The sequence below is a fragment of the Kwoniella europaea genome, chromosome 2, assembly GCF_036810445.1.
Source record: "Kwoniella europaea PYCC6329 chromosome 2, complete sequence".
NCBI classification, from domain to species: domain Eukaryota; kingdom Fungi; phylum Basidiomycota; class Tremellomycetes; order Tremellales; family Cryptococcaceae; genus Kwoniella; species Kwoniella europaea.
In genome coordinates, this window is record NC_089488.1 from 2,136,313 (window position 1) to 2,152,602 (window position 16,290).

Below are 16,290 nucleotides of genomic sequence, written 5' to 3' on the forward strand. Positions count from 1 at the left end.
ATAAAAGAAAAGCAGAACATCAATACTCAGCTTCACTACGTCAAATAAATTACCATCGCTCAAAGAGCAGTCACACACCATGTCAACATCCTCACTCCTCCATACGGCCCTTCAAAACCTCCATGTCTCCCAGCAGATGCATCAGCAATCTCACACGCCCAAACCACCTTCTTCGCCCGGCTCAACATATCATGAACTAGACTCTTCGAGGGGTGGATCACCCGTCCCTTTCTCGGATGGAGAGACTGACGATGAAGAGCTTGTAGAAGTTGGTAAAGGGACTAGACCCTCTACACCTACGACGGGTAAAGGGTTGCAGTTGGGTCAGAGGTTGCCTAGTTCCCTCGGTGGGAAGAATACGAGAGACCCTGTGAGTTGACTTGGGTCTGTATGGGGTTCTGGAATGGTATGGCTCGTTTATGAAGGTAGAGTGCAGCTGAGGGTTTGGTCGAATTTTGGTGGAAGGAAGATTGTGTGAATAGGATTATTTGCTGGTACTGATTGTTACATCTATCATCACTAGTTACGAACCCTTCCTACTCATATCGCGGTGAGGATATTCATACAGCTCGACGTGAGAGCTTTGGCAAGGTGCGATAGGGTATGTAAGAGATGGCACAAGTCGTCTACTTTGAATTACGGTAAGTACCAATATGCCTCGTGCGAATTTGACCGCGTCGAATACTTCACTTCCGACCGTTCAGACAGACAGACCTGATATATAGTATTAATTGCTGACATAAACTTTCATTTTACAGTATGGTTCCTCCAGAACCGTGCGCTGGTGTTGCCCAAACTCCTCTTACCGGATTCACCTGGAGGTAAAACTCGAAAAATCGATAATGAAACTGAATTTTTCGATCCGTACGACAAAACACCTCGATTATCTTCATTACCTAAACCACCTATTCCAACGTCTTCTCAACCTGTATGGACCAAGATTGAATCTAAGAAAGATTGGAGAAACACGTTCAAAGTGACTTTCAAACGGACCGATCCGACGGCCGAACCTGAGATCGATCATAGACGAGTGGACATTGCGAGTCTGCATACATCTGGATATACCACTCCTACAGGTGGACATGCCTATAAAGGATTGGGAAGTGGTAATGCCTCGAAATGGCAGAATGACGATTCGGATGGTGGTACACTAAGTAGCTCGGAGAAGAAAGCCCAGGCGAGAGAGGGTTATAAGGCTTTGGGCGGAAGGAAATCAAAGACTAAGAGAAAGATGGGTGGGGAGTTGGGTGGGAAAGATAAAGGTGGAGCGAATGATGATGGAAGGTTCGAAGCGCCTTGGTAAAAACAGGTTGATTGATATCTGAATCCCCTCATCAAAGATCACAATCATCTCATATATGCTCGTACATAGCCATTGATCTGTTTCTACATAGCAAAACATCAATATTGTAATTTCCCATTCCATCTAATCTGATTTATGAGCTATCATGCATCCATATGATTCAATCGAGATATGGGCCATAAGCAGACACGAGTTAAGGGATTAGGAATTGAAATGGCTAATCAGGTCCTGTTGTTGTTGTTGAGTAATCGTAATCGTAATCGTAATCGTAATCAGGGAACTACACCCCATTAGGACGCGGGTTAGTCCGGAACATTACATTACTGGTCACATACGACGCGTTTATATCAGTATGAGTATGGGTTGACGCGATCACTAGGTAAAATTGACTTTCAACATTACTCGGGCCTTCGTATCACAACTTACATACAACCATATCTAATGTCAAGATAGATCATACATACTCTCTCATCACTCTTCACATAACTTGAATCTCTCCTCTCGTTCTTCATTCTCTTCCATTTTTGGTCATTCGGTCCACCCACTCAGCCAACATGGCTATCGCCTCACCCTCCGCTAGTCCCGCTCGAGCCAGTCTCAGGAGGTCAGCTTCACAGAGGAAGATTGTCGATATGACATTGGACAGCGACGACGACGATGAGCCTCAACCAGTAAAATCCAAGCAAGCCAATGGGACAAAGAGGAAGAGAGTGAGTCGGAAAACGTAACTGTGTGCTTCTCACCGCTTACTGGGACTGTTTCCGCTTGGTAGATCGAATTATCAGTCACTCCCTCCGAATCAGCCGAAGCATCAGCATCAGAGAAGGACAGCGATAACGACAATGACGAATCAGATGACGAAGAATACGAAGTTGAATATATAGTAGATTCACGATACATCAAATTCCGAGGTAAGAGGACATTAGAATATCTTATACATTGGACCGCATACTCTGTGAAAGATAGATCGTGGACTGTAGCATCACAATTTGAGAATGATGATCCACCCGTACTCCAATTCTATAAGAAGAACCCGAATAAACCTGGTGCAGAAGCTGTTTTAGGAAAAGCAAATTCGTCAACGAAGATGGAAAAAGGTATATCTTTCGAATCACCTTCGTCAGTCACGAAGCGTGCCTTCGCTGACTGATATTGACCGCTTCGTAGCCTCTTCGTCGACGAAGATAGATGCTTCGCCAAGTCTTCGAGAAAATGTGGGGAACAAACAAAAAATCAAATCTCAACCTCAGGAAAAAGAAAAAGAAAAGGAAAAGGAGAAAGAGAATGAGAAATCCAAACCGAATCCTGCATTAGGGATAAAAGGGTTTTTCAAAGTACTTGATCCCAAACCTACTTCCCCTTCCACATCTACACCAAAGGATAAATTCAGAAACAAGGATAAAGAGAATATCATACCTACACCTGAACCCACCTCATCAGACGTCGACATGGATACTCCCTCCAAAACCAGACCTAGAAGTAGACCAAGTAAAGGGGTGGTAACGAAAAGGGTGATTCAAAAGAAAGATACGAAAGAACTTCCTGCCAAAAGACGAAAGGCTGCACCACCTACGCCGACTCCTGCCGATGACGATGATGAAAAGCAGTCTTCAAGCGACGAAGATGCGGGCAGCGATTTCGTGATGGGCGAGGAGGATGGTGATCAGGATGATGGTGGTGGTAGCGACGATGAGGATGGGGATTTCAAATCTGATGCTGAGAGTGAGGCAGCAGAGGAGGTAGAGGAGGAGGATGAGCCTGAGGAGGAAGGTAAGTACTGCTGTTTACTTGAATGACATTATGCTGATATACAACTGGTCTCGTGCTGTAGAAGTCAAGAAATCCACTTCGACTGCAAGAAAAGTCGGAGGATGGGGTGTGAAAGTTAAGGCTCCCAAAAAAGCACCTGTGAACCTGTGAGTGATGCTACACTCCCTACTGAGACCCCTGAAACTCCAGATTGATGGGGCTTACTGCTGACTTGCATCGCGATGTACCATGTAGTAAGGGATACAAGACCGGCGTCAAACCTTTGGGTCAGAAATTAGATATCAGGAATGCTATTAAGAATATGAGTGAAGATTTACCTCCAATGAATGATATCGAAGTCATGTTCGATCATTTGGTGTCTAGAGTGAGTTGTCTAACAACGCAGGATAGCACATGCTGTGGCTTCAACTAACGATAGTTGATAGATGCCTGACATCGTGCAATTGGTGAAGAGACTGAATGGACGGAAACTGAGAGTAGCCACCATGTGCTCGTGAGTAAGCTAGTGATCAATATGATATCATACATCTGCTGATCATCATCCAATAGTGGTACCGAATCCCCTCTGCTCGCACTCAACATGATCGCCAAAGCTATCAAAGCTCAACACGACTTGACCTTGTCTTTCGACCATGTCTTCTCGTGTGAAATCGAGCCTTTCAAGCAAGCCTACATCGAAAGGAACTTCGCTCCTCCAGTATTGTTCAGAGATGTCACTGAGTTGGGAAAGAAGAAGGCACATACAGCTTATGGATCGTTAGTGGAAGTGCCTGGTAATGTCGATGTGAGTGAAGCTATGCAACTCCTGCCATACACCAGCTGACGTGACACAATATATAGATCCTCATTGCTGGTACATCATGTGTCGACTACTCCAACCTGAACAACGTGCAACAAGATATCGATGCAAATGGTGAATCAGGACGAACATTCCGAGGAATGCTTCAATGGGTCAAGAAACACCAACCACCTGTGGTCATTTTGGAGAATGTGTGTAATGCACCATGGGATAAGGTGGTAGCTTATTTCGCTCAGATTGATTACGATGCGCAGTATACTCGGTAAGTTGGCTCAATCTGACGACTCGTCCACATCGGACAAAGAAGCTGATAGGGGTGATCTACAGGCTCGACACCAAAGAGTTCTATATCCCTCACACTCGTACCCGAGTATATCTCTTCGCTACTCCTTGCAAAAAGAACGATAGTTCTCACTTAGCCGAGAAGTGGGCCACGACCGTCAAGGACCTGCGTAGACCTTGGTCATCTCCCTTCGAAGCGTTCCTTCTCCACACGGACGATCCCAACATCCACCGAGCCCGACTTGATCTCGCTTCAGCCAAGGAGCACAAGGACGGAACTCAACGAAAGGCGACTGATTGGGGTCGATGTGAATCCCGTCATCATCGAGCTCGTCAGGACGAAGCTCTCGGTATCTTACGTCCTCTCACTTCATGGCAGGAAGCTGGTGTGTGCAAAGGTTTAGATTGGACCTGGAACGACTGGTTACTGGCCCAAACAGAAAGAGTGCTGGACTTGCTGGAAATCTCAACGCTCCGAATGGCAAAGGAAGGTACCGATTCTGGATTCAAAGCTTGTATTTGGAATGTCAGTCAGAACGTCGATCGTCAGGCTGGTTCATCGAAGACCGCTCTTGCCTCCTGTCTTACACCCAATATGATTCCCTGGGTCACGACTCGAGGAGGACCTGTGACAGGAAGAGAGGCTCTCGCACTTCAAGGTATTCCCGTAAGAGAATTACTCCTGACAAGTGAAAATGAAGATCAACTCGCCGATCTTGCTGGAAATGCCATGACTACCACTGTCGTCGGTGCATCGATGCTTGCTGCTCTCAAAGTCGCTGTAGACAAGGTTACTGCTGGTCAGAACGCTATTGCAGATGCAGCTAAGATCGAAGAGGAGGCTGCTCTCAACGATGATCTTGTGTCCAAACGAATTGTAGGAGAAGATAAACTCGAAAAACATGATTTGGACTTGGCCAAAGTTGCTAAAGCCGATCTCTTGGAGATACTCGATCTAGCGGAGAGAAGTTCAAGACATTGTCAGTGTGAAGGTCAATCCGGTACCGCTTCACCGATTGAGGAGTGTACGGCCTGTGGATATAGGGCTTGTAAAGCTTGTGGCGGTAGACCAGATCATCATTACGTTCCATGTCAGAACATCAGAGTCGAACCTACCGAGTTTGAGAAGCGATTCAAGGAGTTGTTACCTATGCGAGTCAAGATAGCTGGTCTATCCCAATCATCTCTGTCAACAGTCAGGGAAAAGGCCAAGAAACTAGGTAAAGGTACTGTAGATGAAAAAGACTGGAAACTTTGGACGAAGGCCGTCATCGAAGGTGTTGAAGATGCTGAATTCAGATTTAGATATCTGAAGAGGCAATACATCTGGACAGCTGTATACGAGGCTCCCAACGCTACCTTGGATTTATTCTTAGAAGGTCAAACCCCCGAATGGAGACTTACGATCAAAGCTCCTGCCACTGAACCCAACAACAGTAGACTCAGAGCTCTTCTCCTTCACCCGGTAGCAAGATTACGATTCGATATCAAAGGTCAAGATGTTCTTTGCGGACCTTGGGAACTCTGCGTACCATCTCAGCAATCTTTCCAGATCGAAGTGAACGGTAAAGGAGAACTTGTGCCTACATGGCAAGCGTCCTTAGGTCTTCAGGCTGGTCTGGAAAAGACTCGAAGATGGTCTCAAGTTGAATTCGTACTGCCGGAAGAAGCCGAAGCTGCTCTCGATCGCAAGTTATCCGGTACTTATACACTCTTGCCTAAATGTGGTCAAGCGATGTCGTCACTACACAAGAAAGACTCCGATCCCGCCGATAAAGGATTAGCTCCCCTCTACTTCTTCCTCGATCCCACACGATGTGGAGAATCAGAAGATGATCCATACGTATTTTCAACGTCGACCGAGAGATTGGACTTCGGTACCGAGCGAGCGGTTATAGCTGTGTTAGAACCTAAATGGCGAGAGAATTCCAAACCTCAACAGAAAGTCAGGTTGGATGTTAGAGGTGGATGGGTGGTTTGTAACGAAGCTCACTTGACCGCTGTAGGAGGAAGCGATATTGCTGTAGTCCAAGATCAACACTCTGCAGATCAGATCCAGAGAGACGCGGCCACCTTTGCGATCCCACCTTCAGCCACCTCAGTTTCAGTCAACCTCACCAATGACGGTTGTACCCATGCTTCCGCCCTTTTGTCATGTAGAGTGCCACTGGATCCTGCTCATTCAGAGAGTATGTGGAGACCCAATGCTTGGGGTGAGATCGATCTGCTCCATCAAGGTAATGCGACGTTCTCAAACCTCGCTTGGATAACGGAGAGATTACCTCCCTTGGATAAGCTGAGCAGATGGACGGCTTTGGCTGATGTCGATGTGAGTTTCCCGGCTTCACTAGCTTTTTTGCCCGCAAAGTCGCTGATAACAGGTGGTTGATGATCAGGCCGCTGGTACAGCTTGTGAAAGGTGTGCGCCCCGACCGCCCAAGATCCACTGGATTAAGAAAGCTGGAAAACTCAATAAGAACGGCGGTAAGACCAAGGCGACCATCATTGCATTTGAGGACAAGCTTGAAGCTGGCCGATACGAACACGTGAGTATAGTCACGCGGTATGTTAACTAGGTACTGATGGACTGACATGATTTCATAGGCTCTCAAAAACAGACCAGCTCCATTCGTCGTACAACTTCGACTAGACAACGATATCGGCTCCTTCCGGATCGGTCTGAACATCGTGTCACTCGCTCATCGAGCTCTCTCGCGACTTCCCGTCAACGAGAAGAAAGGTCAAATCAAGCTTTCTTGGAGATTGACTCCAGGTCAAGTCGCCGACGTACCTGAACCACCACGAGTCTTCATTTTACCCAGTAACAAGCGAGATCCCGAACACGAGCAACCCAAGGGATTCAAGCTCCCCTTACGTGTAGAGCAACTTCGATCATTGTGGTGGATGAAAGAGCAAGAAGCAGCTACTGGTAAAACTCATACTTTCGTTGAAGAAGAAATCTCAGAAGCTGCCTTACCATCTCTGGGTTGGAGAGCTGAAGGTAAAGCGGAACGACCGGTGATGATCCGTGGAGGTGTTATTGCCGATCAAGTCGGTTATGGAAAAACCATCATTTCCCTCGCCCTCATCGCTGAAAGTAGGCATATCCCTGCGCCTGAACCTGCTCCAGCTGGACTTATCGATCTCAAAGCCACCTTGATTGTCGTTCCTGGACATTTGAGTAAACAGTGGCCCAGTGAAATTACTCGATTCACAGGTAAAATGTTCAATATCATCGTCATTCAAAATATGAAGGACCTACAGCAAAAGTCGATATCGGAATTATCAAAAGCCGATATCATTGTTATGGCTTCCGAGATATTTGAGGCTGATGTATATTGGGAGAGATTCGAATACTTGTCTTCACAGCCTGAAGAATGGTTGAACGATAAACAAGGTGGTAGATTCTTCTCTGATCGACTGGAAACAGCCATGGAATCGTTGAAAGATCAAGTGACCATTCTATCTGAAGAAGGATCGGAAACTCTACAAAGCAAGATGAAAGAAAGACAGAAAAAGTTGAAAGAGGAATCGGAAAAGAAGAAAGAAGCTCACAAGACTTCTGAATTTGGAAAGAGGATGAAAGGTAAAGCCTATAGAGATAAATACGATGATGAATCTAGTTCGAAGAAGAAGACGAGTAAGTCGGTGGAGGATATCGAAAAATGGGAAGCATCGGAAGATGAACTAAGTGTAAGTGTTACCGTTACCTTACACAAGAATCATGCTAACATGTGAGGTGTGAGTAGGAGGACGAAGATGAAATGGCTGCTATCCCCGTACCTACGTTCAGGAATGCCAAAGGGACCGAATCGTTCTCGAGTTCCAGTGTTCAGGAGAATTACAAGAGATTATCATGTCCTGTGATGCATATGTTCCGGTGAGTCAGCTCCTATTGGTCTCGAGAAGGATGTTAGCTAATGGATCACCGTGACAGATTCCGACGAGTTATTGCGGACGAATTCACCTATCTGGACAAGAAATCCCTCGCTGCTCTTCTACGATTGTCATCGTGTTACAAATGGGTCTTGTCTGGTACCCCACCTGTCAGCGATTTCCCTGCCATCCGAAGGTGAGCTACAAGATTTGCATTCGGAAGACGCTTAAGCTGACCCGATCATATAGTATCGCCGCATTCATGGGTATTCACCTCGGTATTGCAGACGACGCTGAGGGTAACGCACAAGCTCAAAAAGCCAGAGCGAAAGAGCAAACTCAAGCTGAAAAGTTCCACGCTTTCAGAGAAGTTCATTCTCAGGCCTGGCACAGACGGCGGGATGATCTGGCGCAGGAGTTCTTGAATATCTTTGTCAGGCAAAATATCGCTGAGATAGATGACATACCTACCGTCGAACATATCCACCATATTAAACTTCCTGCTTCTGAAGGTGCTGTATATCTGGAACTGGAGCATCATCTTCAGGCTCTGGAGATGCAAGCGTAAGTGCCGCTGTTGTGTAGTAGTGTTCGTTGCTGACAATCCTCATCACAGACGAAAAGAAACCAAGTTCAAGAATGTCACCCAAGGTGATCGAAACGCCCGACTTGAAGAGGCTTTAGTCGATTCCAAGACAGCCGAAGAAGCTTTGCTGAAACGATGTTGTCATTTCACACTCGATTTAACCGACAAGAAGAGAGATGCGAAATCTGCTCAAGAAGCTTGCGAACATATCACTGGAGCAAGAAGTCAACAGTTGATAGGATGTGAAGAAGATCTTTATCGATCGATCAACGAGGCTGTCGCTTTACATTGTTGGATCAGGAAAAAAGGTAGTTTCGGAAAGAGCGATCCTGAGAAACAACATTTCCAGGAATGGGTAGATGATTCCAGTAAGACCAAGAAACATCAAGGTGATTCCGAAGCTGCCGAAAGGCTTATCAAGGTCTTGGCTAAATGCGGAATTAAGAATGGGTTAATACCATCCGAACCTGTTAATGGCAAACCAGCCAAGATTGAAAAGGGAGGGAAAGTCGAAGATGTCAAATGGCAATTACGTGAACACAGTCACCTCTTACGAAAATTATCAAAAGAGTTAGTAGCTCGAGTCAGATCTCTAAGATTCTTCGAGGTGGTCAGGAAGCTTCAACGCAATGGACCTGAAGCGAAAGCAGTATTGGAAGCTTCCGAATGTGGACATAAGCCATCTACCCACCCAGATAAAGAAATGGCGGTATTATCGTGTTGTGGACACGTCTCATGTTTGGAATGTATGACTAGATCGGCAGATCAACAACGATGTGTGAAAGGAGAAGATTGTCATTCCGCCGTTAGACATACGAATATTGTTAAAGTGAAATCATTAGGTATGGAAGGAGAATTGTCATCAGGTAGATTCGGAGCGAAATTACAAAAATTAGTTGATCTCATTCACTCTATACCTAAAGATCAGAGGGTGTTGGTATTCCTTCAATGGGAAGATCTAGCTGGTAAAGTATCCGAGGCTTTATCTTCCGGAAAGATATCACATGTGACGTTGAGTGGATCAGTCAAAGCTCGGGCGAATACCTTGGATAGATTCCAACAGTCCGATCCGGAAGATTCATCAGAAGATAGAGTATTACTCCTCAAGGTCAATGATGCTTCTGCGGCAGGATCGAATTTGACAGTAGCGAATCATGTGATTTTCCTCGGACCGCTGTTCACCAATTCCTTATTGAATTATCGCGCTGTCGAAACTCAAGCTATAGGAAGAATAAGACGATATGGTCAAAACAAGAAAGTACACATTCACAGATTGTTGGCGTTGGATACGATCGATATGACCATCTTCGAATCTAGAAGGAATGAATTGATGGCTAAACCTGATTACGAACAGGTACCGATAGAAGAATATAAAGGGAAGAAGTTGGTTCCAAAGAAAAAACAAAGATTATCAAATGTTGATGATGGTGATGACGTGGAAGTTGAAATCCAAATTAGTCCGAAGAAAGCTAAGATGATGAAAAATTTGAATTTGGAAAATAGTCAGGATGAACCTATTGAGATTGATTAATGATGATGAAACGAATGATATTATTTTCTTGTAAAATTGGTATACAATAATACGTAGTTGTGTCTTTTAAGTTATTTTGGGATCTGTTCTTGATGCATTGCTATATTGATAGATTGACATGGATTCTGATGCTCGAGTATCACTTAATTTCTAAAGACTTCTAAAATACAATCGAGTTGCATATACATATATACGTACTATACAACTATACATGCATGCATAAACATCCCCTCGTGATATGTCCTGTGCATCCTACAGTCGTTTCATAATTCATTTTATAATCATAATCATCAACGAGATTACTTCTTCTTACTTATACCATTAGAGTCGAAATCATTACTGCGATTCAGAGCGTTATGTTCAGCAGGGGATGACTTGTATTCATGAGTAGATGAGATGATAATTTACCCATAATCAAATCGAACTTCCTCATTTTTCCGTATATTTCGTACTGTATACATTAGATAAAGCTTCAGCGACATCGACATATCCTATCTTAAACAGGTTTTTTGGCAGTGCCGAACTTGTGCTCGTATTGTACAGTGAATGTTAGATATGACTCACTGGCGAAAAATGCTATCCTAGCTTCATCATTAATGATCATAGCTGAAACTCGAAAGATTAGTTTATATACTGTCACACAACACCGGGGAAGAAGGAAGTTTAGAACTATGTAAATTCAGCTTACTCTTAGCGGTTACATTCCTCGATTGACCTTTACCACTGTTTATAAACCTCGTTATGTTCCCGTAATTGCCTGCGTCGATATCTGAATCGCCGTTCAAGCTGAATATGTATTGCCGGCCGATTTGGTCCTGTGTTTGGGTGATTGGGATCATCAGTAGGATGGTAAGAAGAGAGAGACAGAGAGAGATCGACTTGACTTACGTTGATTTGACTTCATGCAATGTCAGCGATAATCATTACCGTCAAATATATATATATATATGCATGTACCTTGATGATCGAAATAAAATACTCACTCTCGTCTGCCTCCTTCAGCTTTCGATATGACCTCGCCGATATATTCTATATTCGTATCAAGTCAAAGATCAGGCTTGTTAGAGTCCATGTGCAGGCACATGTCATATAGGACTCGACTCACCACCTATTACACGTCCTTTCGAGATATGCTCATCCGCAATAACACCATATCCTGAAACTTCACTGATACCTACTCGCAATTTCTGTTCAAGTCCATCAAGGCCATCAAGCAATCAAATTAGCAAAAATGTGCTTTCTCCCCTTTATCAAAAGAAGAAAAGCAAAACGACATACCGGGAAAACACCTTTTTGTAGGTTCACATTTCCACAATAATTCTTCCTTTCGATCTCGGTCATAGATACAGAATGAACACCATCCTTTCCCTTCCCATTTCCATGTTGTTGCAAGTAAGCTCTAGCGGCCGATATCTCATCCCTATCGTAGTTCGTGGTTCGTATCGATCAGCTATGATGAACAAACTCTCGTGGCTGGTGTGCTGACCACTCACTCTGACCCACATGGACCACACAATTCTGGATCACATTCCCTACCGCTTCTTGCACAGGGACACGTATCGATCGTAGTACAAGCCCCTTTGGTCGACTTGTTCCCGTTGCCTGGAAGTATTCTATGGCAATTGCACCCCTTGTTACGTCTCTTACAATCAGGCGAGCACTGATGATCACCGATACAAAACATCAGTCAGAGCAAGAGCTCCAGTCGGAAACCCAAAAAAGGGTTTGTTTCCATTGCTCACCCCGCAATTTCTACCGCACATCCATCCTGCTGTGAAACATGGACAAACTTCCGAGACACATGGTCCAGGATGATTGCATTCTTGAAGAGCCGGAGCTTGATTGACACTGACGAAACCTATAATGCAAGGGAAAGAGAGACGTTGAAAACTTGGTCGATCAGTGCAATCTGTGCGAAACGGAAAAATCCTTGTGTCATTATCACACTTACGTGGTGGTTGATTTCTCGTATTTGGGATCGTCGGTACTTGGGTTGTGATTGGATCTTGATCGAATTCGCTCGATAACGGTGTAGGTACAGTTGAGTCAAGAGCTGCGAGAGCCATAATTTGTATAGCCACCTAAAACCAATAGTCTCCAAATTATTCATGATCGTAAATAAACGTAAGCACAATCCAGTATTTACCTCTTTACAAGTATATCCATTACTTCTCAAACTTAACATACACAAATCCTCACTCGTGATCTCACAATCGCTCGACATGATCTCAATGATCGATTCGGTTTCCGTCTCGGGCCATATCTGACAGTTGGAAGCTTGTTCGCGCAACTCCGATAGGCTGGATAGACTGTAACATTGTTCCGAGCATGGTTTGTGGTCTTGATCAATCTCTGGTAATTTCGCTCGTTTTTTGGGAATGTATTTGAGATGTAGAGAATGTTGATTCGAACTGATCGAATGGATCGTTAGATGATTATCTTCTAAGCTGCCTACAAATATCACCATGTATAAATTAGATCAGCCTACTTTCCGAGTACGTCGCTTGTCGCTGGCGAATGTAGCTCACTATGTCTCAGACAGCCATATATTGTACAACCTTGTCTTGAACAGAGTAAATCACCCATATCGTCCATGTCTATCCCATCTTGATTTTCTCCTTTCACCTTTAACGGTTCGTTCCATTTCCTCTTTCTCAGATTGATCGGATTGGACGAATAAGAAGAAGACGCGGAAGGGTCGAGAGGGAAAGGAGGCAAATCTCTTGATAGATCGAGATTCTCAATTCGGGTAACTTCCAATGGTAAGATCCTAGTTTGATCGATTTGCTCCGATGTGATGAGGTTCTTGGATTTTGTACGTATACGAGAGAGAGCTTCCACTTGAATTATATCGACTGAATGTAGCGTGTTGAGAAGTCAGCTTTTGTATATCTTCTTGATTGCTGGATGGAAAGGTGGAAATAGGAGGATGTATAAATGATGCTACGTTGTCATTGAACAAGCAGGTATTTGACTATACCATACCATAGGTCTTTGGCATATGAGAGTGAACGTCTATGATGATAGAAAGAGGGTTTCATAGTGTGACACCACTCACCCTCTGGATCCCTCCATGCACCAACCCACGCCATCCTCCTCCCAAACTGATCAAACCATTTCTCCTCATTGAAATCCTGATCATCACGAAAGACAGGGATGAACGGCATCGCACCTTCATCTTCTACGTATATATTTTGATGGCCGTAAGAACAAAAGTAATATGGTGGGATAGTTTCGACTTTATATCTATCATTTTTATCTCTATCTTCTTGATTAGTCTCTTTTCTCATTCTCGTCGTGGGGGCCTGTATCAATCCCTTCAAACTCGTTTCGTCACTATCTCTTTGCATAGTGTACGAGTAACTTCCTTCAACCGGTTCGACATTTTTCGACATAATAGTCATTTTGGAAGTGTTGGTATTAGTATTTCCTATGCTTTTACCGCTCTTTGATGATTTACCATTGTTGTTTTTTGAGATTTGAGATTTACTCGTTGACGACGATGATGGCCCGGTAAACATCATCGAGGTTGAGGTTGTAGTGTGATTCGAGTTCAACGTAGATTTCTGTGATCCCATAAATCTTTCCTTTTCTCTTTTCCTTTTCCCTTTCTCATTTCCATCTTCGTCTTCATCATCAATACCCATCCTATCTTGCTCTGATATCCTCTTCAATTCCTCACCCAACTCACGATGTCTCCTTACCAACTCATCTTCCACCTGTTCAGCACTTTTCATCATCTCACCATTGATGATAGGAAGTGTCGCAGGTGGTTTCCAAGCATAGTAATCTCTCCAAGTTTGATCGAATGTCGCTCTGACCAGCCGTCGGATATCCCTCCCTCGAAGTTGAGCTTCCACTGAGACTGCAGGCGGGATTGAGATTGAGATTGGCGCTGGTGTTGAAGGTGGGGAATGATTGAATGACATGGTGGATCTGCGTGACCTGCCGGTCAGGAGCTGATCATCGTCCGAATGGACTCGAACGTATGGAAACGTAAATGAATGTAAATACGAGTAAAATAGTTTGAGATGAGTGTTGGTTTATTTTGGTTTTTGATTTTACCGCAACTAACGCGTCTCACCACAAACACTCATGTCCATCCATGTTCATATTCTCAACTGGATGTGAGGAATTCATGAATCCAATTCATGAACGCATGGGTTGCTGCTATTGATACTGTAGGAGATACATACACACAGACAGACTAGTATATTAAATATATATGTATATATGAATTCGTCATCAAGCATATGGCATAAGCAGGAAGAGTGCGGGTAGATCGAATGAAATTAAATTAAATTGTACAACAGGACCTGATCAATTGGATCCATGAATCCGTAAGATATGTATGTGATATGTATGAGTATATAATATGTTGATGAACGTATTCTTCGATTTAATGAGTCTAATTTCTACACATGATCGGACCACCATTAGGAGTAGTCAAAGGGGTAATAACTCTTTTCACACCTGTTCTAAACCTAATTGGACCATCTTCCACCACCCCTCCAACGTACTTTTCAAATTGATCTTGATCATCATCATCTTGAACGTGCATTCCAAAAGTAGGATCGAAATCTTCCCTTCGATAACCCCATTTACCGGGTAACCAAAAATCATCATGGCCAATTACCGCAGAGCCATTTCCCATTCTTCTCTGTCTCAATGTCAATCTTTCCAATTGTTTCTCTTTGGCTTCTCTCCTCATTGAGATTGAAGGTGAGAACAAAGGTCCAGCCGAAGGATGTAAAGGAGATTGTTTCGATTTGGTCGAATGGGATGGATTGACGGCAAGAGGGTATAAGGATAAAACTCCAGATTTGTCCATCCAATCTTGGATAGGTGCTAATTCAGGTTCCACATCTTGCGTATTGAGCGTCAACCTAGATTGAGCTCTCAATAATCCCGAAGCTGATAACAATCCGTTCGATGCGTTGGATCCATTGGAATGTCCATCTTCATCGTAAGGAGTGACCAAGTCGGAATGATGACCGTCCGATTCGGTACAGGTACTATTCCTCCTTGAATGTTGAGTCGATTTCGGTTGAGACGAAGAACATTCGATTGCAGCCTCGTTGTTATTGGGTGTTGAACAACACAGATCGCATACTCGTTCTTTTACGATACGGCGGTTCCCCGTAGCGTCCAATGAGACGAGCGAACCTCTCTGGGAAGAATGGGTCGAACAGAAAAGTTGGCCACACATCCTACAGTGATGTCTACGTGGACCTAGGAAGAAGTAGGTGGGTTGAGCAAAGTTGGCAGTGCATAGTGGATAAGTGCACAGGGCGGAATCGGCGTCCGGCTAGATAAATGCGAAAGCCATGATCAGTAACTATTCTACTGTTTCCCGTAGTGTAGTGAACGTCAAGGGAAAGAGGCGATGCAATGACTCACTTGCCACTTTGATCTATCCATCACTTCGCCCATCACACCAGTCTGAGCGGTAGCCAGCAGCTCAGCACAGATCTGTCTGTTATCTGAGCAATCTGAATCGGAGAGCGGCGAGGATACGGTAGGGACGGCATAATCGATAGAGGGAGAAGCAACAGGTTCCATATTAAGGTAATTCAGTCCGCTAGATGAGGAAGCTACAGGTTGAAGTCGATTGGATTGACATTGAGAGGATGAGGAGGTTTGCGAGTGTGCAGAGGTCGAAAGATGATTGGCATCTTGTGATGCTATAAACAGAAAAAAAGAGAGTCAACAAGACTGTTTCCAGTCGCCGTAGCCATTGGCGTTTACTAGCGTAATGACCATTACGGCAATTGGGATCTTACTCACAGAGATCACTTGCGCTACCTTTTGATCTACAGAGCTGTTGTTGAGTCTGCTCATGCTGTTCTAACCATTGCGCCTGCGCTTGGTACTGTGCTACCTGGTTTGAAGTGGGGAGTTGGGGGAGAAGCGATTCAGGTCTGTTAAGTTGGAGTAATGATGAATGCGAGGATGAGTGAGATGACATGTTGGATTAAAGGGAGGTACAGGTTTACGAGTATTTGTTTGTTTGTTTGCTTGTGTCGGTTGTTTGATGTATATGAAGTGGAGATGAAAGGGAGTGATGGGGGATGTAAAGGTGTTTATAAATTAGTTGGGATGGATGGATGTCGTCTCCACAGGATGAGAATGGGACTAGCGTA

At 44.3% G+C, this 16,290-nt stretch overlaps 4 protein-coding genes across 4 annotated transcripts; 2 read left to right on the forward strand and 2 right to left on the reverse strand.

Annotated features, from left to right (window-relative positions):
- Positions 1 to 79: 79 nt before the first annotated feature.
- Positions 80 to 1,303, forward strand: V865_007141 (uncharacterized protein; the record flags this gene model as incomplete). The annotated part of the gene is made up of 3 exons (XM_066230891.1): positions 80 to 370; positions 524 to 641; positions 759 to 1,303. The coding sequence occupies 3 exons, from the start codon at positions 80 to 82 to the stop codon at positions 1,301 to 1,303; spliced, it is 954 nt and encodes a 317-aa protein (XP_066086988.1).
- A 554-nt stretch (positions 1,304 to 1,857) lies between these two features.
- Positions 1,858 to 10,147, forward strand: V865_007142 (uncharacterized protein; the record flags this gene model as incomplete). Its single annotated transcript, XM_066230892.1, has 15 exons — positions 1,858 to 2,013; positions 2,076 to 2,400; positions 2,471 to 3,073; positions 3,135 to 3,219; positions 3,308 to 3,437; positions 3,499 to 3,566; positions 3,623 to 3,857; positions 3,914 to 4,134; positions 4,200 to 6,483; positions 6,551 to 6,700; positions 6,759 to 7,847; positions 7,904 to 8,034; positions 8,092 to 8,226; positions 8,280 to 8,594; positions 8,647 to 10,147. 15 exons carry the CDS (start codon positions 1,858 to 1,860, stop codon positions 10,145 to 10,147), a joined length of 7,428 nt encoding a protein of 2,475 aa, XP_066086989.1.
- A 299-nt stretch (positions 10,148 to 10,446) lies between these two features.
- V865_007143 (uncharacterized protein) lies at positions 10,447 to 14,076 on the reverse strand (the record flags this gene model as incomplete). The annotated part of the gene is made up of 14 exons (XM_066230893.1): positions 10,447 to 10,486; positions 10,556 to 10,598; positions 10,712 to 10,753; positions 10,836 to 10,962; positions 11,036 to 11,045; positions 11,131 to 11,176; positions 11,253 to 11,334; positions 11,426 to 11,567; positions 11,641 to 11,807; positions 11,890 to 12,005; positions 12,099 to 12,228; positions 12,294 to 12,598; positions 12,676 to 13,002; positions 13,206 to 14,076. The coding sequence occupies 14 exons, from the start codon at positions 14,074 to 14,076 to the stop codon at positions 10,447 to 10,449; spliced, it is 2,448 nt and encodes an 815-aa protein (XP_066086990.1).
- Positions 14,077 to 14,555: 479 nt separating this feature from the next.
- Positions 14,556 to 16,115, reverse strand: V865_007144 (uncharacterized protein; the record flags this gene model as incomplete). The annotated part of the gene is made up of 3 exons (XM_066230894.1): positions 14,556 to 15,455; positions 15,548 to 15,831; positions 15,935 to 16,115. 3 exons carry the CDS (start codon positions 16,113 to 16,115, stop codon positions 14,556 to 14,558), a joined length of 1,365 nt encoding a protein of 454 aa, XP_066086991.1.
- Positions 16,116 to 16,290: the final 175 nt, after the last annotated feature.